At 49.0% G+C, this 23,717-nt stretch overlaps 2 protein-coding genes across 7 annotated transcripts in view; both read right to left on the bottom strand.

Moving 5' to 3' along the window:
- Window positions 1-11,008, bottom strand: part of HMOX2 (heme oxygenase 2) — a 22,205-nt gene extending 11,197 nt beyond the window's left edge. For 2 of the 6 annotated variants that reach the window (XM_075010370.1, XM_075010378.1), the window contains exon 1: window positions 4,349-4,450. The gene's annotated coding sequence lies outside the window, so the exon portion shown is untranslated. Of the gene's footprint in view, window positions 1-2,600; window positions 2,650-3,344; window positions 3,586-3,626; window positions 4,306-4,348; window positions 4,451-10,984 lie in introns of those variants that run through there. The other 4 variants (XM_075010373.1, XM_075010375.1, XM_075010371.1 and 1 more) reach the window with 4 other exon arrangements.
- On the bottom strand, window positions 7,114-23,717 carry LOC142021509 (uncharacterized). The gene is made up of 6 exons (XM_075010363.1): window positions 23,301-23,717; window positions 21,750-22,191; window positions 20,841-20,915; window positions 17,632-18,816; window positions 17,427-17,435; window positions 7,114-9,362 (listed from the first exon to the last, which is right to left on the bottom strand). The coding sequence occupies exons 3-6, from the start codon at window positions 20,893-20,895 to the stop codon at window positions 8,440-8,442; spliced, it is 2,172 nt and encodes a 723-aa protein (XP_074866464.1). The 5' UTR covers window positions 20,896-20,915; window positions 21,750-22,191; window positions 23,301-23,717; the 3' UTR covers window positions 7,114-8,439.

The following is a 23,717-nucleotide window of genomic DNA, read 5'->3' as shown; positions in this document are numbered from 1 at the left end:
GGAGCTCTCAAGCTTTGCCTGCACTACACACGGCTGTGTCACCAGAAGTCAGACAGTGTACATGCTGTTTCCCTGACAAAACTGCCCCCATCCCAAGAGCGACGTTTGCTTTGACGACAAAGCACTATTTACACCCCTGGTGTCCCACCAGTTCTGAAGCAGTAACCACTATAGTAGCTACTGCTATAGCGAACTAGCACATTATTGTGAAAATACGTTTATTGTTCAAGCCAAGTAGCCACACTCAAGAGGCCAAATAGCCACATGTGGCTAGCGGCCAGCATTTTGGACACCACAGGCTGGCTAACTAACATTACCACCTGCAGCGACAAGACTTTCATTGGTTAGGGCAAATAATCCTACTGAGTGGCCCCTGAACTCCTCTCTCAGATTTTCTAAGACAAGCTTTTTCCTTGGCAAATTCATGACGCTGTTTAGTTGATTCCAAGTTCGTGCTGCTACTGAAACCTTATAGTCTTCCTCCATGCACATACAAGATTTTCTTTAATTAACAAAGGCACTTTCCCACAGCTTTTGTGCAGTAGAGACAAAAATGGAGCAGCATAGCACCGTTATGAAGCACATGGCACATGCAGGAGACAATGTTTTAGATGCAAACACAATTTTTCAAAGACTGATAAATCTGAAAAACGGCATTTCTGTTTTAAATTTTCTTATGTCTGATGACAAGGTTTTTCTCGCTTCATTTTCATGTAATTTATTCTTTAGAAAGAGCACCAGTTGGTGTAGGCCTACATAAGTTTTCTCCAACACTTGGCCCTACATCATATCAGAAAACACTAAGCTTCCAAAGGGTAAACTGATCATTTTTAAAAAAAAGACTGAAAATACTTCCACAATGTCCAATGCAGCCTAGAAAGCCATCCCTCCCCAAGGGCTTCATTCATTCAAGAAGCAAGGGAACTTGCAAATAAGGAGTCATAGTAACTTGGCATATTTATCCTCATTCTAGACCAGTATTTCTCAACTGTTTTTTTTATAAAATTCCCCTTTAAAAATAATTATAAGCACCCCCAGACTTCTGTCACATACTCCTAAAGGTACACATATCACCAGTTGAGAAACATGGTCCTAAGGTAATCTGAGGACTTGAAACAATTGCCCTTCAACCCTTCCAGATTACTGTACCCTTTTTAGGAGTCAGATTTTGTTTCGCATACCACCAACTTACATTTAAAAACACGCAAAAATATCACAGAAGATGTCTGCTGAACACTTGTTGACTTTCTACCATCTTATTATAAAATAAATTAATTGGAATAGAAATATTGTACTGCCATTTCAGCATAAGGCACATGAAGCAGCAGAAACAAGTCATTGTCTGAATGAACTTTTAGATTATACTGACTGAGTGTTTTTATATAGCCTGTTGTAAAACTAGGCAAATAGCCAGATGAACTGATGTACCCTCTGGAAGACCTCAGTATATCCCCAAGGGTATATGTATCCCTGGTTGAGAAACACTGCTCTGGACTGAACAGGTTAGAGCCCCCTGGTTAGAGCCACTAGGGTCAGGGTATTAGTAGCCTCTGTGCCTGTCTTTGAGAGAGACGCCTCCTTAGCTAACTGCCTGCAGTTCCTAATGAGCTGGAGAGAGTGAAACTCCATTTTACCAACTACTTCAGGTACTCCAGGTAGTGTGCAGAAGAAAAAACAAAATGTTTCCGCACACACTACCCACCCCCCCCAAGAAAAAAGGACTGTACTTCAGGAAAGCATTTCTACCTTGAAGGCTATACTAAGGAAATAAGTCAATTTCAGACATGCCATTCTAGCTACAGCAACCGCATTTCTTTAATTAATTGACATACTGGAAATCAACTTACCTGACAGTTCTAACTAAAGAAGGTCGACGGGAACATTCCTCCAGTCGACCTGCCTTAGTCCATGTGATAGTATGGAGTACGGGGGGGTTGACTGTCGACCCCAGAGAGATCATCGTGCAAAACTGAACTCTGGAAGATCGACCCTGACCGGGTCAATCTTCCCGGAAGTACAGACGTGCCCCAGGCCTCAGACAAGTACCACTAGGCAGACAGGACTGAGCAGTACTGCCTTCAGAGTGCTGTAGCAATGTCCCCTGCCAAATTGCCTGTTGCTGAGTGAAGCGAGACAGCCCATCTAGCCAGGTCGGAGATGAGGCCGCTGGGGTAAGAACGGTCTTACAGTGCTTGCGGCGAATACCGCAAAAGTAACAACATTCTATGTATTTTTCTTTAAGTAATTTTGCCCAGTGATTCCGAGATCATTACAAACAAAGCCCAGTTAAGACGAATTTTGCTGCCTTACTATTCGTCAAAACACATGGGAGGTACTATTGTGTGTTAAGGCAAGGTCTTGCACAACTGTACTATTTGACTGGACAACAGCCTGCTAATGGTTTTGATATATATTACATCAAATTAAATCCTCCATTGTTCTCACAACAGGAAGCTTCCATCAAGCCAGATGCGCTCAACAAATATCAGGCGGGGTCAGTAGCAGACAGTTACAATGCCTTAAACAATTCAGCTATGTTGGCAACAATTGTCAATACATAGCAGTTGTGTGTTATTCATTATCTCACAATGGATTATTACCGTGCAGTGGGGTCCTAGAGAAACTCCTTCTTCCTAGTTCTTTACAGCACTACATTTGGACAGAGATTTAGAGATATAAATGGCTGATAACAGTACACAGAATTGGGAAGAACGGCCAAGAGCACACGGATTATAATAGAGCCTATAATAGTATAAATACAAGAGAATCTCAGTTATCCAACCTTCACTCAACCAACCCCCCCGTATTATCCGAAGTAAGAGTGACGAATGATGTTATGTGTGCAGATCACATATTTGCACATGCATGCCTGGGGAATCGAGACATGGCGTGTCTGCGTGTTAGCTTGGAGGCAGGTGTCCTGGATCTTCCTAAAGAGTACTGTAATTGTTTTATCATCATGTCATGCAAAAAGAGAAAGAAAGTTTCCAATGATAACTTATACAAGCCATCTTGCATAAAGCATATTGGCTATGCCACAGTCATACGATAAGCATATTGTCACAAAGCATATGAAATGTCACATAACAGCCTTTCAAAGTGCATGTCCTCGAAACGTGGCCCATAGGTGTCCCTTCAGTTCTAATACTTTGTCAGTAAAGTGAGAGGCAAGAACTGCTGGGCAGCTTATGTTTTAAGAAGACTTTGACGTTTTAAGCAGTGCCTTGAACAAAAGGCAGGAATCAGCAGCTCTGGAGTTCCAATTCCGGTTGCAACACACATCTACCGTGTGGTGTTAGCAAGTACTAACCTCCTCTGACAAGATGAAGATAATTCTTGCTTACCTCATAGCGCTGCTGAGAAGACAGATTAGGTGGTTTTGCAAGGTGCCATATCACTGCAAGTAGAAATGCCCAGAAAACACACTGCCTGCTTTCTGATTGTATAAATGACTCCTACGGGATTTAATGTTTTTATCTTTCTCTGCAAACAGTTATAAAAATGTACTAGTCAAGAAAGGGAGCCAATCGGAGCAAAGGCAGCGGCGACTAGGGTGTGTATTTAATCTGATAACCACGGTAATCCATTAACAAAACACAAACAGCACATTACTGTTCCCCACATGCCTTATTTCTGGAAGTCACGCAGCCCCCAGCAACCACAGCGTTTTCACCGCCGGGGAACCGGCTGCCGCCAACGGACAGCCCGAGGTCTAGTTCAAGTTCGGATGTGCCCGGGCATCCGCCCTGATGCGGGCTGCTGGAGCAGGGTCTCACTGATCCAGCAAACCACGACAACCAGCCCAGCACGCTGCCCCCCGCCCCGCCGCTTCTCAGCCCTGGCGGGACGCAGAGCACCCTCGCCCCAGCGGAGGCGCAGCAGGCCGCGGGGGGCGGGGGGCCGCACGACGGAGCAGGCTGCTGGGCCGCTCTGCCGTGGGCGGCACAGGGGACCACCGCGGTACCTCAGCGACAGGCCCCGGGGTCGCGCCGGCTGCTCTGGCGGGGAGCGGGAGCGGGGCTGGGCCGGCGGGGGGGGGAATCCACGCGCGCGAGCACGCGGCTCCCAGCCGGCTACCCGGGCGGAGCGGGAGGCGGGGGACGAGGCCTGAACACCCCCAGAGCCCCGGGCCCGGCGCGGCCCTGCCCACGACGCGCTGCGCGGAGCCCCGGCGGAGAGGAGGGCGCCGGGCGGGGGGCCGCCCAGACACGGGCCTGGCGGGACGGGCGCGGGCCGCAGCCGGGCTCCCCCCGCGCGCTGCACGCCCGTTGCCACGGACACGGGGCCGGGCACGCGCCTCAGCGCCCGAGCTCCGCGGCCCCTCAGGGCCAACCCCCGCCCCACTCACCCGCGGCCGCTCTGACGCCGCAGCCGCCCGGGCCTGCTAGAAGGGGCGGAGCTAGAGGCGCTTCTCTGGACCGTCATTCAGCCCAGGCTGAGGTGACTGGAGCCGTGACGTAACAGTCCCCACCCCCTTGGGGAGGCCCCGCCCCTCCTTTTGGCCCCGCCCACATTCCCATGGGGTCCGCGGCCGCAGGGGAGCCGAGCTGGCCAACACCCTGCGCCCCCACGTGGTGTCGTGGTCCCTTGCTCCTGCCAGCACCCAAGTGCCCTGGCAGGGCTGTGGCCTTGACCTTGACTTGTCCCCTGTCGCATCCCTTCTCCCAGGCCCTGCCCCCAGCTCGCTCCATCCTCTCCCTCCCCCCCATCCTCATTCACTCACACCAGCCTAGGGCAGGGTGTTGGGGTGCAGGGAGGGGTGAGGGCTACAGCTAGAGAGGTAAGCTCTGGGGTAGGACTGGGAAGCAGCGGTTTGGAGTGCAGGAGAGGTCAGGATACAGGGGTAGAGCTGAGGGGTCCAGAGTGGAAGAGAGTGGTGGATGAGGCCACAGCACCCATAACAAAATTTATTCCACACATGGATGAAAAAAATAGAGGGAAAATTGCTTATAACCCTAGTTTCAGGAGCTTACAAATTGATCGATCTTCTCCAGTATCTTACCAGGTAAAGTTAAACGGACTGGTTTATCCTTCCTTAGCTCCTTCCCTTTTTAAAGGCAGTTGTTATTTCTTCTGCAATCACACCTGTCTTCCAAACATTCTCACACAGTTCTGTAACTGCTTCAGCTAGTTCCTTATGTACTCTAGGATGAATGTCATTAGGACCATCTGCCTTGAGTACATCTAAATATTCTCTGTCCTATTCTTTCCCTATTTTGACTTGAGGTCCATCTCCCTTGACGTTAATTCTATTGAGCTGAACACCATTAACCATTTTGGTGAAGACTGAAGTAAGACGTATTCAATACCTCAGCTGATGTCATTCATTATTAGTACTACTTCCTGTCAAGCAGATTTGGCTTAATCTCTTTGGACATAAGATCATTTTCTTCTGAGTTGTTGGGGACTCAGAAAGAGGTAATGCCATTTTTTACATTACTCTCTGCAAAGAGCCTCAGCTATGGCGAGGCACCTAGCTCTGAAGGCTGCACCCCACCAGCAAACAGCTATGCCACCCCTACTTCTGTGCTACTGCCTTCAGAGCTGGGTGGCCAGAGGGCATTGGCTCTTGACTGAGGCCCCAGCTCTGCAGGCAGCAGTGCAGAAGTAAAGATGGCAACGGCATATCATGCCAGCCTTACTGCTGCAGCCAGCAGCAACTCTGCCTTCGGCTCCTGGCCGGCAGCTGCTGCTCTCCAGCTACCCAGCAGCAGCGCAGGAGCAAAGGTAGCAGTATCAAATCCCACCCCCCAGCTCTTTTGTGGATCAGGACTCTTACAACACCCTTAAATTTCAGATTTACATAGCTGAAATAATAAAATTTACAATTTTTAAAATCCTATGACCATGAAATTGACCAAAATGGACCATAAATTTGGCAGGAACCTACCTGTGCTTGTAGCTTTCAAGTACCTAAAATGGACGTTACAAGGAGGAGGGAGAAAAAAAAAATTCTCCTGAGCTTCTGCAAATAGGACAAGAAGCAATGGGCTGAAATTGCAGCCAGGGAGGTTCAGACGGGATGTTTGGAAAAATTTTCTGTCAGATCTGAAGAAGTGGGTCTGTCCCACAAAAGCTAATAAATTATTTTGTTAGTCTTTAAAGTGCTACATGACCGCTTTGTTATTTTGTTAGGATACAACTAACAGGGCTCTCTCTCTCTTCTACCTGTTAGCATGATTAATTACTAGAATAAATTGCCTAGGGTGGGTGTAGAATCTCCACAATTGGAGATACTTAAGAACAGGTTAAATAAAAATATCCAACCTGGGTGATACAGATGGTGCTTGGTCCTGCCATGAGGGCAGAGAACTGGTCTTGACCTCTTGAGGTCTCTTCCAGTTCTAGCATTCTATGATACAGGATCAGCATGGGCTTTGATGAACTCATTGTTTCATCTGGTCTGAATCACACTTTGTTTTCTGCCATTGGTGACTTTGTTCCATAGAGACAGACTCTCAAAGAGGGGACTTTGACAGAGAAAATGGGCCAGCAGACTATAAGGTGGGAAAGGTGTAATCCAGAGGAACAGACAATACAACAGGAAATTGGGAGGATTCTTTAAAAAAAAAAAAAACAAACAAAAAAAAAAACTCTACCAGAAAACAGCAGGCAAGAGCCAGTCATCTGATGGGAGCCAAAAGCCTGGGATGGAGTTTGGCCAGAACATCTGAGCATGCTCTAGCTGCTCAGTTTAAACAAAGACAATTTGCTGAATTCTTAATAGAAACCACTGAGAGATGACTGGTGCTGAAGAGCTGCCCAGGAAGGAGGGGACAGCGCACTCCAGAAGAAGTGTCTCTATAACCAGTCTCTCAGGAAGAGCCATCCCAGCTCTAAGGCCCTTTCTGCATTAAGAAACTTACCAGACTAATCTGGCCTGGGGACAGCCCCACTTTTTGCTCTGCAGCACCTGTACAGTTATTATAGTTGTGCAAATTCTGTAATATAACCATAGCCTGAATGATCCTTTCTGTTCCCACTTCCTGATGTTTACAAGCACTTGGAAATGGGCGGGATATACTGATTTATGCTGTCCCTATCTGGGGAGCTTTTTGACTTATTGATTGACAGTAAGAAGCTTTCCAGAAAACCAGAGAAGAGACGGATTTTTAAGTTGTTTTTTTAATTAGGAATTTTTTTTTTAAAAAATATTTTTTGAAACTAGTATTAAAATCTGGTTTGCTGTGGAATTTCCAGATGCAGCACTAACCACACTCAGAGGAAAAATGCAAAGAGCCCTTATTTCATAACTCTGTTTATGTCCCAACGCAGTAAGCGGCACAAGAGAATCCCAGAAAAGAGCAGCTTTTTTTAAAAAATACCTGTAAACTCTTCCAGGCAGGAACCAGGTCATTCTGTTTGTGCACCACATAACATAAAGTGGCGCTGGTTGACACTGGGGCCTATGGGCACTACTGTAATATAAATATTAACTACAAGTTGAACTTCTGTAGTCCAGCACCCTTGGGACCTAACCAGTGCTGAACCAGAGAATTTGCCAAACCACAGGAGGTCATTATTGAGCAGAATTACCAACACTTTTCCACTGCTTACTGGGCTCTTAGAAGACATTTAGGGGTAAAATTATAGCGCAGAACTGGTGGCTGGAAACAAACTTTATGGGACCACATAAATCTTGGGCACCTCTGGTAAGTGGGCATCCAACTAACTAATATCGTTCCAGACCATGGATGCTACTGGATCAGATTGCTGGACTGAAGAGGTTCAACCTGATGTATGATACCCCTGTGTTGTAGGTGATTATTATTTTCACAGTTTTACAGAGAGGAGAACCAAGGTGTACCATGGTGATGTGAGCTAAGGATACAGAAAAAAATCGCTGACAGAATTGGGAGTAGAACCAGAAGCCCTGACTCTCTACCTCCTTGTCTAACGCTCTAAAAAACAATCCTTACCAGAGCCAGAAATGGAATAGCCCTGACTCCTGCCCCACTCCTCCTGCTATTACAAAGCCAGGAGCCCTGGGATCCCCCCAAAACCCCAGCTGTGAAAATCTCAGTATAACTCGTCGGAAGCCCACCCCGTGCGCAAGGGACTAGGGCAATTTGCTTGTCTTAAATGTCCGTTTATTGACAACCTTCCCCAAATTACTTCTCTCCAGTTACACCAATGGCTTCCCTTTGATCCCTAAACACTCCATCCTCCTACCACCCACAGCACCTCCTGGTCTCGGCCCTCAGTCCTAGCAAATGTCTCTCTCCACGTGTCAGGTCCTTACAGGACTCTTCTGCCTGCACCGCCATGTCTTCCTGCCTTTAAGTGACCACTACACTCCCCACTCACCAAGGAGTTTTTTTCAACTCTGTCAAGAAAGAAGAGACGTATGGACGACGCAAGAGACATCCCTGGCTTCTGTCCATGTAGAGGCTCTGGAGGGATATCGGACATGAAGCTTTGCCCACTCTCAGCCTGTTTTTAAGACTTCCCTGTCATGTGGATCCTCTGATGGCGAATGAGGGCGGAGCTCACAGCGAAGCCCTTCCCACATTTGGCACATGCGTAGGGTCTCTCGCCAGTGTGGATCCGGCGGTGCTGGATGAGATGCGCACTCTGCCGGAAGCTCTCCCCACAGTCGTTACACTCATAGGGTTTCTGTCCCGTGTGGATCCTCTGGTGTCGAAGCAGGGCTGATCTCCAAAGGAAACCTTTCCCGCAGTCCGCACATTCATAGGGCCTCTCGCCCGTGTGGAACCGGCGGTGCTGAATGAGGTGGGAGCTCACCGTGAAACTTCTCCCGCACTCGGCACATTCATAAGGCCTTTCCTCTGTGTGGAAACGCTGGTGCTGAATGAGGGCGGAGCTCACCGTGAAGCTCTTCCCGCACTCGGCACATTCATAGGGTCTCTCGCCCGTGTGGGTTCTCTGGTGCTGAATTAGGTGCGAGCGCTGCCGGAAGCTCTCCCCACAGTCGGCACATTCATACGGTTTCTCACCCGTGTGGATCCTCTGATGCTGAGCCAGGGCCGAGCTCACAGTGAAGCTCTTGCCGCAGTCCCCGCAGCTGTAGGGTCTCTCGCCCGTGTGGACTCGCCGGTGCAGGATGAGCTGCGAGTTCCCACTGAAGCTCTTGCCGCATTCGGCACATTTATAGGGTTTTTCTCCGGTGTGGATTATCTGATGCCTGATGAGTTTTGAGCTCATATTGAAGCTTTTCCCACACTCGGGACATTCATAGGGTCTCTCCCCTGTGTGCTTTGTCTGGTGCTGAATAAGGTGCGAACGCTGCCGGAAGCTTTCCCCGCATTCAGTGCAGGCGAAGGGTTTCTCTCCAGTGTGAATCCTTTGATGCTGTCTGAGGGTTGATCTCAGCCGGAAGCTCTTCCCGCAGTCGTCACATACTATTGATTTCCCCATCTTGGGATTTCCCAGCTGGATACTCTCTGGTAGTTTCCTAAAACCTATTTCACATGGAGTTGATTTACCTCGTCTCTTCCCCGGAGCAGTTCTTTGATGCCTTTCCGATCTGTGCTGACCTTTATCCTGCTTAGGCCTCTGGGAAATATTCTTTTGGGATGTTCCTGATAATGTGCCCGCTGGGTCCATTGACTGATGATTGGCCTGGCTGGGATTCTCCTCCTCATTCTCACTCCCAATCCCATCACCTGTTAGGACAACATGAGAGTCTACATATGAGTCACTGGAGAGAAAGAAAGCCTTGGGAAAGGGAGTATTGTCTTTCCATATGACCACATGGTATCTGCTACTTTTACAGGTGAACCGTAAGATAGTGAAATAAAGACCGGGCTTGTTTAGTTTGGAAAAGAGGAGACAGGGAACACGATAGTAGTATTCAAGTGCCTAAAAGATGGTTACAAGGAGGAGGAGAAAAAAATTGTCCTCTTTGGTCTCTGAGGATAGGGACAAGGAGCAATGGGTTTAAAATGCAGCAAGGCAGGTTTAGGTTGGACATTAGAGAAAACTTCGTGACTGTCAGGGTGGTTAAACACTGGAATAAGTTACCTGGGGAGGTTGTGGAATCTCCACCACTGGAGACATTTAAGAGCAGGTTAGGCAGTCACCTATTGAGGACAGTCTAGATGGTGCTTGGTCCTGTCAAGAGGGCAGGGGACTGGACTTGATGACCTCTCAAAGTCCCTCCAGTTTTAGTGTTCTATGATTCTATTATTTTAATGGTTCTGCTCTCAAGTCTGCTGAAAATAACCTTCTGAACAAACAGTAGAGCCACAAAGCCCTGGTAACAAATGGTAGAGGAAATGCTACAAATCAAGTTATATTGTTTAAAGGGCAACTTGACTTTTTAAAAAAATAGTTTGTCAGTTAAAAGACAGGAAGTTGCTCCTAGCAACTGGCAGACCCAATCAAGGTTCAGGACCCCCCGCTGCCCTAGACACCATACAAACAACTAATACGTACAAGAAATCCTGTGGCACCTTATAGACTAACATATTTTGGAGCATAAGCTTTCATGGGCAAAGACCTGCTTTATCAGATGCATCTCATGAAGCGGGTCTTTGCCCACGAAAGCTTATGCTCCAACATACCTGTTAGTCTATAAGGTGCCACAGGATTTCTTTTTGTTTTTGAAGATAGAGACTAACTGAGCTACCTCTCTGAAACTAATAAGTAGAGTCTCTGTCCAAGAGCACTCACCATCTACCCTGAAATAGCATTTCAGGACTAGAAGTGTTCCAGACTTCAAACAGGACTATCGTTGTGAACTGAGAGCAGGTTCTTCCTCGTGGGGCAGGGGGACGACCGACCCTATTTACCTTCCTCATTCTACCTGAGCTCTCAGAGGAAAAATAAGTGAGGTCACAGACTCGCACCTGAGGTCAAGTAGCATGCCTGGAAAGCCCTCAGAGATATCAGCCTTAAGAACATGATGACTGTTGGTTGCGATAGCGGACAAAATGGTGCAAGGTCACAGCATTTCTTGAGGAAAACCAGAGTTAAATTCTACTCACTGACAGTTCTCCAGGCAGCTTAGCTTACTCCTCACCTGCACAGGTGCCACTCAGCATCTCCTTTTCCTTGCTGCTCTGGAGATCAGGAACCCACGGTTCTTCCTCTTGTTCTATAAGAGAAATTATATCAGGTCAGGTTTTGTAATTGAAAATTCTGCCCAGGGTAGGGAAAAAACATCAAGAAGAGGATTTGTCGTATCTTGCTATCAAAAAAAAAAAAAAAGCAACCAACCTGCCCCTCTCTTTGCTGGGAGGGGGACAGTTAATCTGCAAGGAAAGGAACTATCTCCTGGTGGAAGTCTTGGGCCCACCATGGGAGAACTGGAGATCTCCACGCACTGTGGGGTGATGGTAGGGTGTTAGTATGCCACGTGCACATCTCAAGCCCAGTCTGTTAAAGGCCAGCACCTCCTCAAGAATAGAATTGGACCCAAAATGGAGGAACAGCCATTCTATGTGTGTGGCTGATCAGCTACAGGTCAATGTCCCAGCTCTGTCCCCCTTGGAAGCCCTGCACACAGGGAGATTGGCAGTGGTGGGGTCCCTCTAAATCTCCTTTCCAAATGGAGGCGATTGGAAAATATAGTTTCTGCCCACAAACTCATGGAACCATCAGGAGTGAATACAGAACTGGGAGCATGAAACCAGTCATTTGCTGAGGGTGGTAGCCCCCTGTCTAGGCCATGGGACTGCTGAAGATAAGGAACAATAATGACATGCCCCACTCATTTGTCCATCCTGATCTCATCCAGGAAAAAGACAACGGACAAGGACTCAGAGATCCCTTCCCTTCAACTTGGAGAAGGAGAAAGGCCAACCCTGGTCTCCCCATTCTTACCCTACCCCTCAATGGAGACCAGGGAAGAGTATCTCTGCCACTTCCATGTGGAAGGGACAACTGGGAATGATCTCAGGACCCCTCTGGGAAAGATTCTGCTAGCCAAAGAAGAAAGTAGGTTGGTGTCTGCATGGAAAGGTAACTTGTGTGAGAGATGGGGGCCTGACAGGCAGGAAGACTGGTGCGTTAGTGGCTAGGTCTGTACATAACAGCATGTCTGATGTATGATTTGCGTGAGGAAGGCTGGAATGGGAGGTACTCAAGGGCTAAGAGCAGCTATTTCGGGGGGTCTGAGTGAGAAACGAGGCTGAGTGCAAAAGATGAAGAAACTGTTGGTATGGGAGTAAAGAGAGTTAATAGATGAAGAGTGGGGGTAACATTATTAAGAAAGAAGAGGGGAGAAGGGAGGAGGAAGCATTATCCAGGAAAAGGAAGGGGGATTGGAGAGAAGGAAATAAGCAGGAAGAAGAAGAAGAGAGAGACAGAAAAACACCAAAGCAGAGACGAACTCAAACTACTCAGTCATTTTTGGGCTCCTTGATGGCTACTGCATAGAATGTTTCTGCCTTCCAGCAACCAGAGAAGAACCCAGAGGCGAAGTCATCCTGGGAACACCAGAGACCGCAAGCCTCCTGATAAGTATGGGCAAATATGTTTCTTCACTGCTAGCAGAATCTGGTCATTCTCTTCCCTAATGTTCAAGCAGAGGACCCTTGGCCTTTCCATCCCAAAGGTCCCTCTCTGCAATTTTGCATCCTCAAGCATGACTCCCTTTTTTCGGTTACTAATGAAAGAGATTTCAGGGGGACAAAATAGAAGAACACAGCAAGACTACTGGAGCAAGCTTCATCATCACAATTGCCACTCCCTCCACACCCCTCTTGGGACCCTGGGTTTTTCTCATCTCCAGAGATGTCCTGAGCAGAACAGGTTAGACTGAGGCACTCAGAAGACACCCCAATCCCTATCAGCTCTAGCTGAATCCAAAATACTGTTTGGAAGGAAATGGGATGAGTCTCGAACAACAATAGCTCTAGCCCATCTCAATTAACTTCTTGTATTTCCTCCAAAGAATAGTTATTAACACACTTGATACCACACGTTGAACCTCTCATCCTCGGGACTGACCGGTACCAGCTGAAAGAATCTGCCAGATCACGGGAAGTCAGTTTTGTCTAGCATGTTACTCACACCTTCACTGCTTACTGGGGTCTTAGAAGACAATTAGAGGTAAGTATCAGAGGGGTTGCCCTGTTAGTCCGTATCCGCAAAAACAAGAAGTAGTCCTGCGGCACCTAACAGAATCACAGATATTTTGGAGCCTAAGCTTTCGTGGGCAAAGACCTGCTTCGTCAGATGCAACGTCTTCTTAGACCTCTGGAGTCTCCACCACATTGCATCTGATGATGCGGGTCTTTGCCCATGAAAGCTTAGGCTCCAAAATATCTGAGAGTCTGTAAGGTGCCACAGGACTTCTTGTGGGGATAACTACAGCTAACTCATAGCACAGAACAGTGAGAGCCAGGATTGGTGGCTGTAAACAAACTTTTATGAGACCATGGGAAACCTGGCCACACCCATGATAAATAATCATTCGGCAAAGTAAAATCATGCTGGATTGTGGCTGTTGCCAGATCAGAGTGTTCTGGATTAGACAGGTTCAACCTGCAGCTAAGAGACTGTTAAAGACAAGGACTGTTTCCTTCTAAAGCTTCCTCCAGCGAGAGAGAAAGGCAAGAAGAAATAGTGTTAAAATGCAAGCCTTACTTAACGCCTTATATTTCAAGTGCTTTACCTGGTTTTCCCCCACTTTTCTGTATCTTTAATAAAAGGTTCCAATGGTGCATTTGCCATGGTACTAAGCAGGCTGAGGTCTCGTATACCAAACCCCAGACCTTCTTACTGGTTAGTGGATGGGTTATGTCAGCACATTTAGCCCACACATTCCAGTTAAATGAATACAACAGGTGACCTGGAGTGACATGCCATAAGCTATTCTCCAATCTGTCAGGCTGGGAAGGACAACAGCAGACCAGTCAGAAGCGGACTGGGTCATTTCAATGCTACATTCTCCTGCAGGTTTTCCTTGTGCACAAACATGCTCAGCTCTGCTCCTGAGAGCCACTTGATCCCTTCTATTCCTGTCCTGAGCCTGCCTCTTCCACGGGGTGAGCTGACCCACGACACTACTGTAATTTCCCTGGACCCGATTCTGATCACACTCATGCAAAGGAGCAGGAGCAGAAGCTCCCCTGGGGGGAGTCTCCCTGCCTAGGACTCGGGCCGCAGCAGCGTCTCTCCTTGTTGTTCCTGTCCCTTTCAGCGTCTCTCTCCTCCCACTCTGCTGGGAGACCCGGGGGTTTCCATTTCCGGCTGCAATGGCTGGCCCGGCTCCTGCCAGGGGACCCTACGGATGCCAGTGCAGCCGGCCGAGCCGGGCCGTGCAGCGGGCCCCGGGAGAGGCACGTTCCCCGAAGTCTCCCGCTGAGCTGGAGTCTGCAGCGCCGGGGCAGCCTCCGGCCCCGGCGCGGGGCTTCCCTCGGAAGCTTCCTCCCGGGGGAACCACTCCCCCGCGTGGCGTGGAACGGAGCCTTACCGGCGTCAAGCGGGGGAGCGGAGCCACTGGCGCGCCCGGGCTCCCGCGGGCGATCAGGCGCAGCCCCGAAACCGCAGCAGCAGCAGGCTGGCCCCCGTCACATGACAGCGGTGATGATTAAACCCCCCCCCTCCTTCCAGGCACGGTCATGTGACAACAGCAGCCGCTCCCAGGCCCCTTTGTCCCAGGGGGTGGCTGGGAGCTGTTGTCCTGGGCATGGTCCCTCTTGTACCAAAGCAGGAGGGCTCCTGCACCGAGCTGCGCTGGCAGTGCCAGCAAGAGGGGTTTGACTGCTAGGTTTGAAGGGTTGTCAGGAAAGCGGTGGCACGGGGGGCTTGGACGCAGCCTCCCTGAGTGCTGCCTCACCCTCTTCCACCCAGACCTTCCACTGCGGCCTCACCTGGGCGCTGGTTAAATCTGGCTGCTTGTCTGCGTCGCAGCAGTGTGGTCCGGCCTCTCCGGTCACAGCTCAAACTCTTCCAGCGTCTCCTCACCGCATGCCTGATTCACTCCAGTTTTTTGCTGCATTGAGAAATGGGACCTCATCTTGCTCTTAGGATGTTGTTCCAGAGTCCTTCCTAGGCCTTCATCCCTCCTCTCTTTGGAGCCGATTCCCCCATCTCTGCTGCACCTGGCCTCCCTAATCCTTCCCCATCCCATATCTTGCCTCCATCCTCCCCCTTCCCCATCCCATTCTCCCACACTCCCAACACCTGTACCCCTTACAGCTCTCTCCCATCCATCCTCTCTGTGACAGGCTGGATCACAGAGGTCCTGTTGAGACTGTTACTAGGTGTGCTAATCACACCACTGAGCCTGTCAACCTGTCCTTGGGGCACCCCGCCACCCTGTCTTGCTGGGCCAGATCCTCTGATCTCCCCCAGAAAAGGGAGAGAATTAGCTAATAGCCCCCATGCAGAGTAACACAGATGTTGAACCAGCTCAGGTGTGGAGGGTCCAGTTATAGAGCCTTGATGGCACTCAGGAGTCCAACTCTCAAAAGGGATCAAAACCCCAAATAAATCCATCTGACTTTATATAAAAGCTACACACAGAGAAAGCTCATAACGTTTGCCCCCTTTATCAACAAGAGAGAGAGATGCGCAGCTGTCGCTTCCCCCAAGTAAATACTATTTACACTGGGTTTGACAATAAAAGGATTTGAGTGAGTGAAAACAGACAGATCAAAGCAAGTTACTCATCTCAAACAAAGAAGCTTTGTCTAATCATTTTAGATTTTAACCTGGGTCACCTTCTCTTCAACAAGCTCCGTTTGCTGATCTGTACAAAGATAAGCAGGAGAAATGTAAATCGAAGCCCAAGTGTTGAGATGCAATGACAGCTTGAACCTCTCTTGTCCAGCAGCCTCAGGACCTGACTGGTGTTGGACAAGAGAATTTGCTGGACCACAGGAGGTCAATATTGCCCAGCAGTGTTACTAACACTTTGCTGACTGGGCTCTTAGAAGACATTTAGGGGTAAATTACAGCTAAACAACAGCACAGAACACAGAGCCAGGGCTTGTGGCTGCAAACAAACTTTATGGAGCTCTGGGAAATGACACCATACCCCTGATAAGTGGTCATCTGGCTAACTAAAATCATGCCTGGCAACATCTGTAATCTGGCAAGAGAGGTTCTGGATTAGAGAGTTTCAACCTATATAAATCCGACCTGCAAATCCAGAACCTGCAAGGGAATCTCTGAAATAGAAAATGGGCTAGCTGAGTATTAAGGAAAGAGGACATGGTGACTCTTCGCACAAGGGGACACTAAAAGCACCAAAACACTGCAGCAGGAGCCAGCCATGCCAGGGGAACCAAAAGCCAGAGGCTGACTCTGGCCAGAATGCCTTAAAGGCACTTTTAGTTAAAGAAAAGTTTGCTGAATTCTTAAATGGAAGTGGAAACCGCCGTGTTGAAGACACTGGCAAGATCAGCCTCTCAGGAAGGAGCTGTCCTTGCTGGGATGCTGTCTACTTTAAGGACATTCACCCTGCTAGCATTAAAGGGATGCTACTTGGTTTGAGCTGCCCTGATGAGAGCCAGTTTTATGCTGTGCAGCGTGTCAATATCTGGCCATGGCAGTGATGTAACAGCATTAAAGACACTTCACCTTTGTCACTACTGCGGTCACAAGCCTGAATAATGCCTTGATCTCACTTCTAGCCTTGGTTCTTGATCAAAAGCATTGATGAATGGGCTTGACAGAGGAGTGATTTCTACTAAGTGGAGCTATGGATCTTTTCGATATACCTCTTTAGAGAGTGAGAAAAATCTCCAGGAAACTGGAAGAGATGTGGGTCTTTTTTTAAACAACTTTTATTAGAACTTAAAAAACAAAGAAACAAAACAGTAAAAATAACATTTTTTGCAACTGGACACACTCAGATACCCTGTGAAACCCAGATTTTTACACACACCCACACACACACACCCCCACACCCACACCGAACTCATGAAACGAATCCTCCAAGCCCACAACATCAAGAAAGATTCTTGTAAGCAGTAAGTGCCACAGAATCCCAGGGAAGGAAGCTGGTTTCCCAAGCTGTAAACGTTTGTGGGCAGAAACTGTGCAAACTTCATTGGGCACCATCTAGCACATTACAGCCCCAACTCACAATGAGCTTCTAGATACTATTTGAAAATATAGACATTAAATGGTAAAACCCTCCTGCGAGGGTGATTATCATCATTAGTATTCTAGTCTTCATTTTACAGACTGGGGAGGGGGACCTAAGGCACGGTGAGGTGACGTGAGCTGCCCGGCCTTACCAAACGAATTTGTGAATTGAGACTAGAACTCCACAGTCCTGATATTCCACCTTCTGCTCTATCTGCTGGAAGATGGTCCACTTCCCACGATCAACTCATTGAGGCCCTGCCTCTGCTCCTCTTTTCATTTCTCTTAAATATATTAGAAATTACATTCATTACACTCCTGACTCCCTTTCCATCACAGAAGTGACCCACCCTTCAGCACATCCTGGCCCTTCCTCTGGCTTCCTACCCCCCAACATTCTTCTCCACACCCCAGGGTGCTACATGGCTCTTCGGCCTGCACTGACGCTGACTCTTTGTCTAACCCAACTACCTACAGGGCAGCATGAGCAAGGCATTTTTCATTCATTATCAACAGGGAAAAGCCCCACAGCTCCGAAGTGAAACAACTGGTTTCCATCCACTGGGAGTCCCTGGGAGGAGATTCCAAGGGGAGGCTCCCCCTTTTCAGACCACACTTAGGAACCCTCCTCCATGTGGATCCTCTGATGGCGAATGAGGGCGGAGCTCACAGTGAAGCTCTTACCACAGTTGGCACATGCGTAGGGTCTCTCGCCAGTGTGGATCCGGCGGTGCTGGATGAGGTGCGCACTCTGCCGGAAGCTCTCCCCACACACGGTGCACTCATAGGGCCTCTCTCCCGTGTGGATTCGCTGGTGTCGAAGCAGGGCTGATCTCCAAAGGAAGCTTTTCCCACACTCCACACATTCATAGGGCCTCTCGCCCGTGTGGAACCGCCGGTGCTGAATGAGGTGGGAGCTCACCGTGAAACTTCTCCCGCACTCGGCACATTCATAAGGTCTTTCCCCCAGGTGGAACCTCCGGTGCTGAATGAGGGCAGAGCTCACTGTGAAGCTCTTCCCACACTCAGCACATTCATACGGTCTCTCACCTGTGTGGACTCTCTGATGTTTCATCAGCTCTGAGCTCTGTCCAAATGTTTTCCCGCACTCGGCGCATCCATAAGGTTTCTCTCCTGTGTGGGTTCGCTGGTGCCGAGTCAGGGCTGAGCTCACGCTGAATGTCTTCCCGCAGTCCCTGCAGCTGTAGGGTCTCTCGCCTGTGTGGACTCTCCGATGCTGGACGAGCTGCCAGTTCCCGCTGAAGCTCTTGCCGCATTCGGCGCACTGATAGGGTCTCTCTCCAGTGTGGATTATCTGGTGCCGGATGAGTTTGGAGCTCATACTGAAGCTCTTCCCACACTCGGCACATTCATAGGGTCTTTCCCCTGTGTGGATTCTCTGGTGCTGAACAAGATGTGAGCGCTGCCGGAAGTTTTCCCCGCATTCGGTGCAGCCAAAGGGTTTCTCTCCAGTGTGAATCCTTTGATGCTGTCTGAGGTTGGAACTCACCCTGAAGCTTTTCCCACAGTCACCACATATTACTGACTTCCTCCTCCGGGTTCTTCTCTGTTGGACAAGGCCAGGCAGTCTCTTGAAACCCTTCTCACATGAAGTTGATTTACTATGTTTCATCCCTGGAGGAGTTCTCCGATGCCTTTCCGATTGGCATTGACCTTGATAGGCTTGGTCCTGCTCAGAACTCTGGAAAATAGTCCTTTGGGGTATCAGTGACAAGGTGCCCTGTGGTTCCATGGACACAGGACCTTCCTGGTGTGGATTCTCCTCATTTTCACTCACAACCCCACCACCTAGTAAATAAAATGAGAATCCAAAGGGAGAATAATAGAACACTAGAACTGGAAGGGACCTCAAGAGGTCGAGTCCAGTCCCCTGCCCTGTAGAGTCTACTGATCACCCAATAGGTGTCTGTCTAACCTGCTCTTAAATATCTCCAGTGATGAAGATTCCACAACCTCCCTAGGCAATTTATTCCAGTGTTTAACCACCCTGAAAGTTAGTAAGTTTTTCCTAATGTCCAGCCTAAACTTCCCTTGCTGCAGTTTATGTCTATTGCTTCTTGTCCTATCCTCAGAGGCCAAGGAGGACAACTTTTCTCTCTCTTCCTTGTAACACCCTTTTAAGTACTTGTAAACCACTACCATGTCCCTGCTCAGCCTTCTCTTTTCTCAACTAAACAAGCCCAGTTCTTTCAGTCTTTCCTCATATTTCAAGTCACAGGAGGAACAAGGAAACCTTAGAACAAGAACATAACCTGAAAATTTTATTTAAATAGGAACAGAGGTTACACGTGACCCCACAGGTGTGTCTACACTTTGGGCCTGGGGCATGATTCCCAGCTTGAGGACATGACTCATGCTAGCATCTTAAAAACAGACTGCAGTGCCCAGGGCCATCCTGAGGGGGGCACTGGGCCTGGGACAATTCCCCCCAGGACATGGGGCAACCCCCTTGCCACAGGCCCCACCCCTTTTCCCACCTCTGCTCAGCCCGTGCTCCTCCCCCAAGAAACGTGGCCCAGGGCATTACACGGCCTGACACAGTGGCAGCAGAGGTCACACTACCCCACTCACCAACTGTGCAATGGGAGCCAGAGTGGCCCAGCCTGCTCCACCTCTCTTCGCCACCCTCTCAGCCCACTGCACCCTCACTCCTCCACAGCGGAGGGACGTGGAGCACCCGGTGGTTGGGGCAATCTACTTCCTGCTGCCACTGAGAAGGCAAGTGCAGCAGAGGGTGGTGTAATGGAGCAGACCAGACTGCCAGGCCGCTCCTGTTCCATCTGCTCATGTGGCAGTGGTGGGGACCGAACTGCTGTCACGTGCCAGGCCCTGTAATCCCCTGGGTTCCACCCATGCATAGGAGACTGGAATAAATTGCCTGGAGAGGCTGTAGAATCTCCATCACTGGAGATTTCAAAGAGCAGGTGAGACAGACACCTGTCAGGAATGGTCTGGAACGATGGTGCTTGATCCTCCCACGAGGGCTGGGGACTGGACTTGAGGACCTCTCACAGTTACTTCCAGTTCTAGGATTCCTCAGAGCCCTGGAGAGAGGGGGATCGGGAACTCCCATCTCCAGTGGGATAACTGGAAATCCTGGTCATGGGAGGAGAAATGGACAAGATCAGGATTCTCTTTACCAAGGGGACACTTCAGCTGCATCAAAAGGAAACACCTTAGGCTGATACCAGATGTGTGCTAGGGTTTGTGCTGTGCTCCCAGTCGGAAAGCCGGCGCTTTGGAAGCTGGATTTAGGAAGAGAACAATACTAAGCCACTTGCAGAAACTTACTGGCAGAGACCAGGGCCCAGCAGAGAACAGAACAAGCCTGGGGATTGGAGAGGATAGTGATTCTCTCTGCGTGCGTGAGTGCGTGCGTGCGTGCGCGAGAGAGTAACCAGACAGATCAATGTCGCAAGTCTCTCCCCCTTAGAAGCCCTGGGCAGAAGGAAGAGTGGCACATCTGCACCTGCTTCCCACAGAGAGGAAATAGGAGGGGACTATCCCTCCCCACCAGCACAGACATTTGCTGTGTGTAGTGGTCCCCGTGCTAGGCAGCTGCAGAGCAGAAGCAGTCACTTGTTCTATGTTGCCACTCACCTTGCTGCCTCATCCCCTTAATTAAGGCACTGCTACCCCAAGTCTTCAAATATATAAATATTAAAATTTTCTGGGTTTTGAGGCTTTAAAGATCACGTGTTACGTGTCAACAGCTTTTCATGTAGTCACAATGCCAGAGCTTTAAAAGAAATGCCAATCATCATGAGAGTTGACAACACTGCAACCTCTTAATGACTTTACTGCTTCCTCACCCTTTCCCTTCCCAGAGATCTTCATCCAACAGTTCCTTGAGCCAGCTCCTGCCATTCATTTCACTTCCTTGGGACCTGGGGTGAAGTAACACAGGGATGTTTGTCAGATCGGGGCAACTGCAGAGATTTCATAGAGGGGCTCTCTCTCTTTTGAAGCTAAAGTCCCCTCAGGTTCTTTCCTTTTGCACAGAGATTCTACATCCATGGTATGCAACCGGTGGCTACTGCTATTGTGAACTAGCCACATTATTCGGAAAATCTGCCCAAACAGTGTTTTAGCCTGCCTCCTTTGAGATCACAAGGAGTCCTGGGGCACCTTAGAGATGGACAAATTGATTAGGTCATGAGCTTTCATGGGTACCCACGAGGAAAGGGGAGGGGACTATCCCTCCCCGCCAGCATAGACATTTGCTGTGTGGAGAGGTCCCCTTGCTAGGCACCTGCAGAGCACAAAGCTTATCAATTTGTCCATCTCTAAGGTGCCCCAGGACTGCTTGTTATTTGGGAAGCTCCAGACTAACATACCTACTCCTCTGAGCAGTGTTCCTTTTAAAAAACAAACAAACAAACAAACAAACAAACACACACACACACACCACCCATGAGCAGAATAACTTTTGTTGCACCACCCATACAAAACCAGGCTGCCCACGCTCTACTAATCAGCTGGGCAGCACCTGAATTGCTCCAGGGTGACCATTCGAGTGTTCAGCCCACAGGGAACCCTGCCCCCGCATCCTTTTCCATACATTCTTCCCAGGCTGGGATGCCACACACAGAGGGGCAGGTCTAGGCAGCCCATCTCATGGCCTTTATACCGCCCCTTCTCTGGTTTTAACTTTCCCAGCCCCATCCCTTCCCTCTCCGGCGGGGGGCCTTGGTTGCTGCTGGTGTCCCGGGTGTACTTGCCAGGCTGTAACTGGATCGGCCCGGGGGAGCGGTGGAACCGGCACATTTGGGGCTGGCAGAGATGAGAGGCTGGCGCGGGGGAGAGGGTGGGTGTCCTGACAGGTACCCCGGATCTCTCAGCTACCTTTCGTCACCGGCTCCGGAGCTAGCGATCGGAGAGGCTACTTACAGCTGGAGCCAGTCCCCAGCGCCCCGAGTGGAGTGGGGAGACTCGGCCGGGAACAGCAGGGGGGCGTGGGAAGCACTCAGGTAGCAGCAGTGGCTGGTGCTTAGCATGTGACCTGGCTCAGGCATCCCGGACAGCGGAGCAAGGCACGTCATGTGACCACGGTGACGCATCACCGCGCTGCAGAAGAGACTGGACGGCTGGTAATACACGTCATTTGACGAGTGACGTCACTCACGACCATCCATCCAATCAGGAACATACAAAGGAGAAGCCCTGGGCAGTCATTGGACAGGGAACAATCTCTAAACTAACTACATTTAGAACAGCCCCCAGCTGCTGCATTTGCAATACAACAATCAAGTATCAGAGGGGTAGCCGTGTTAGTCTGGATTTGTAACAGCAACGAAGGGTCCTGTGGCACCTTATAGACTAACAGAAAAGTTTTGAGCATGAGCTTTCGTGAGCAAAGACTCACTTCATCAGATGCTCGGAGTCTCTGCTCATGAAAACTCATGCTCAAAACTTTTCTGTTAGTCTATAAGGTGCCACAGGACCCTTCGTTGCTAATACAACAATGAGATTCTCTGGCAAAACCCGTTCATTTGGCACTTTTACCAGCACAGACAAATGAGAGTCTCTGGGTTTAGTAAAAGGGATTGTGAAGACAGGTGGAAAAGCAGGTATTTACATTTTTGGTGACATATTACAAAAGAAAGTTTCTTTCAATGTGAGGGGAGGGTTACAACAGCCAAGATTTGTTGTATTTGTAAGTGTATATCTGTTATTCAGTAGTCCCACCTACAGAGCCAAAACCTTCTAGGTGCGAATTTAATTCAGCAGAGAAGGCAGTGGAGTACTAGGGAAACACACTAGAGAATTGAATATTCCACAAATACCAACTGGGACAGGAGGTGATCAGCTGATGACAAACAGAAGCCTGGGAGGGATTCTGGCCAGAACTTCTGAAAGGAGCTCTGGCTGTTTTGTTCAAGTTAAAAGTTTATTACAGCCTTAAAGAGAAACGGAATCCACAAAGAGGAGACCGGTACAGAAGATGTTGCCCAAAAGGCGACAAGATTTGGTCCATGTGGAAGAGCTTTTATGTCCAAGTTCTCAGGAAGTAGCCAATCCAGCTCGAATGTGCTATTTACATTAAGGAAAGTCATACAAGTGTAACCCCAGAGGCATTGAAACCACCAACCAGGGAGAGTGAAGTCTCTCTTCTACAGCCTTGGCTGAGAGCCAGCCAGCTTTTAGCTTACCTGGTACAGCACATGGTTTTAGCTCCAAAGGTCACAGGTTTGCACTGACCCTGGTCTGTCAGCCTTACAAGTTATCCCTACATTAGGGTCACCAAATTGAGCTAAGCAATCAAAACTCACCTTGTGTCATTCAACATGTCTGCGTCAGGACTTGGCATCGATGTATGTTCATTATGCTGGTGCATGTTTTCTTCAAGTAGCCAGGGTCTGAGCAAGCTGTTTAGTGCACACAAACCCCTGATTCTGGGTGTTTGGCAGGATATGGAGAGATCAAAGAGTAAGAGGAAAGCCTGTCACCTTGGGCATCTTCATTGCAAGCAGCTCAGGTACTGAAAACCTTTCCAGAACACTGGAGGACACAAGAGAGCATTTAAAACAATTTCTTATTGGAAACTAGAATTAAACTCTGAAGGTTGACCTCAGCCCAGAGAAAAAAGGAAACCAAATTCCCCCCAACACCAAGAAAAATCTTAGTAATAAGCAAGCTGAGTCCTATCTTACCTGTAGGCTTGGTTGACATGAATAATTGGACATTAG

Source organism: Carettochelys insculpta, chromosome 16, assembly GCF_033958435.1.
Source record: "Carettochelys insculpta isolate YL-2023 chromosome 16, ASM3395843v1, whole genome shotgun sequence".
NCBI lineage: Eukaryota > Metazoa > Chordata > Testudines > Carettochelyidae > Carettochelys > Carettochelys insculpta.
This window is presented reverse-complemented; position numbering and strand designations above follow the sequence as displayed.

What these genes read in the sequence shown, in the direction of transcription:
- LOC142021509 (XM_075010363.1), bottom strand. Translation starts at nt 20,895, where the DNA reads ATGGCAGGAGCTGGCTCAAGGAACTGTTGGATGAAGATCTCTGGGAAG. An exon ending in GATCTCTGGGAAGGGAAAGG is followed by an intron (nt 18,817 to 20,840) that starts GTGAGGAAGCAG and finishes TTTATTTACTAG; the next exon opens with GTGGTGGGGTTGTGAGTGAA.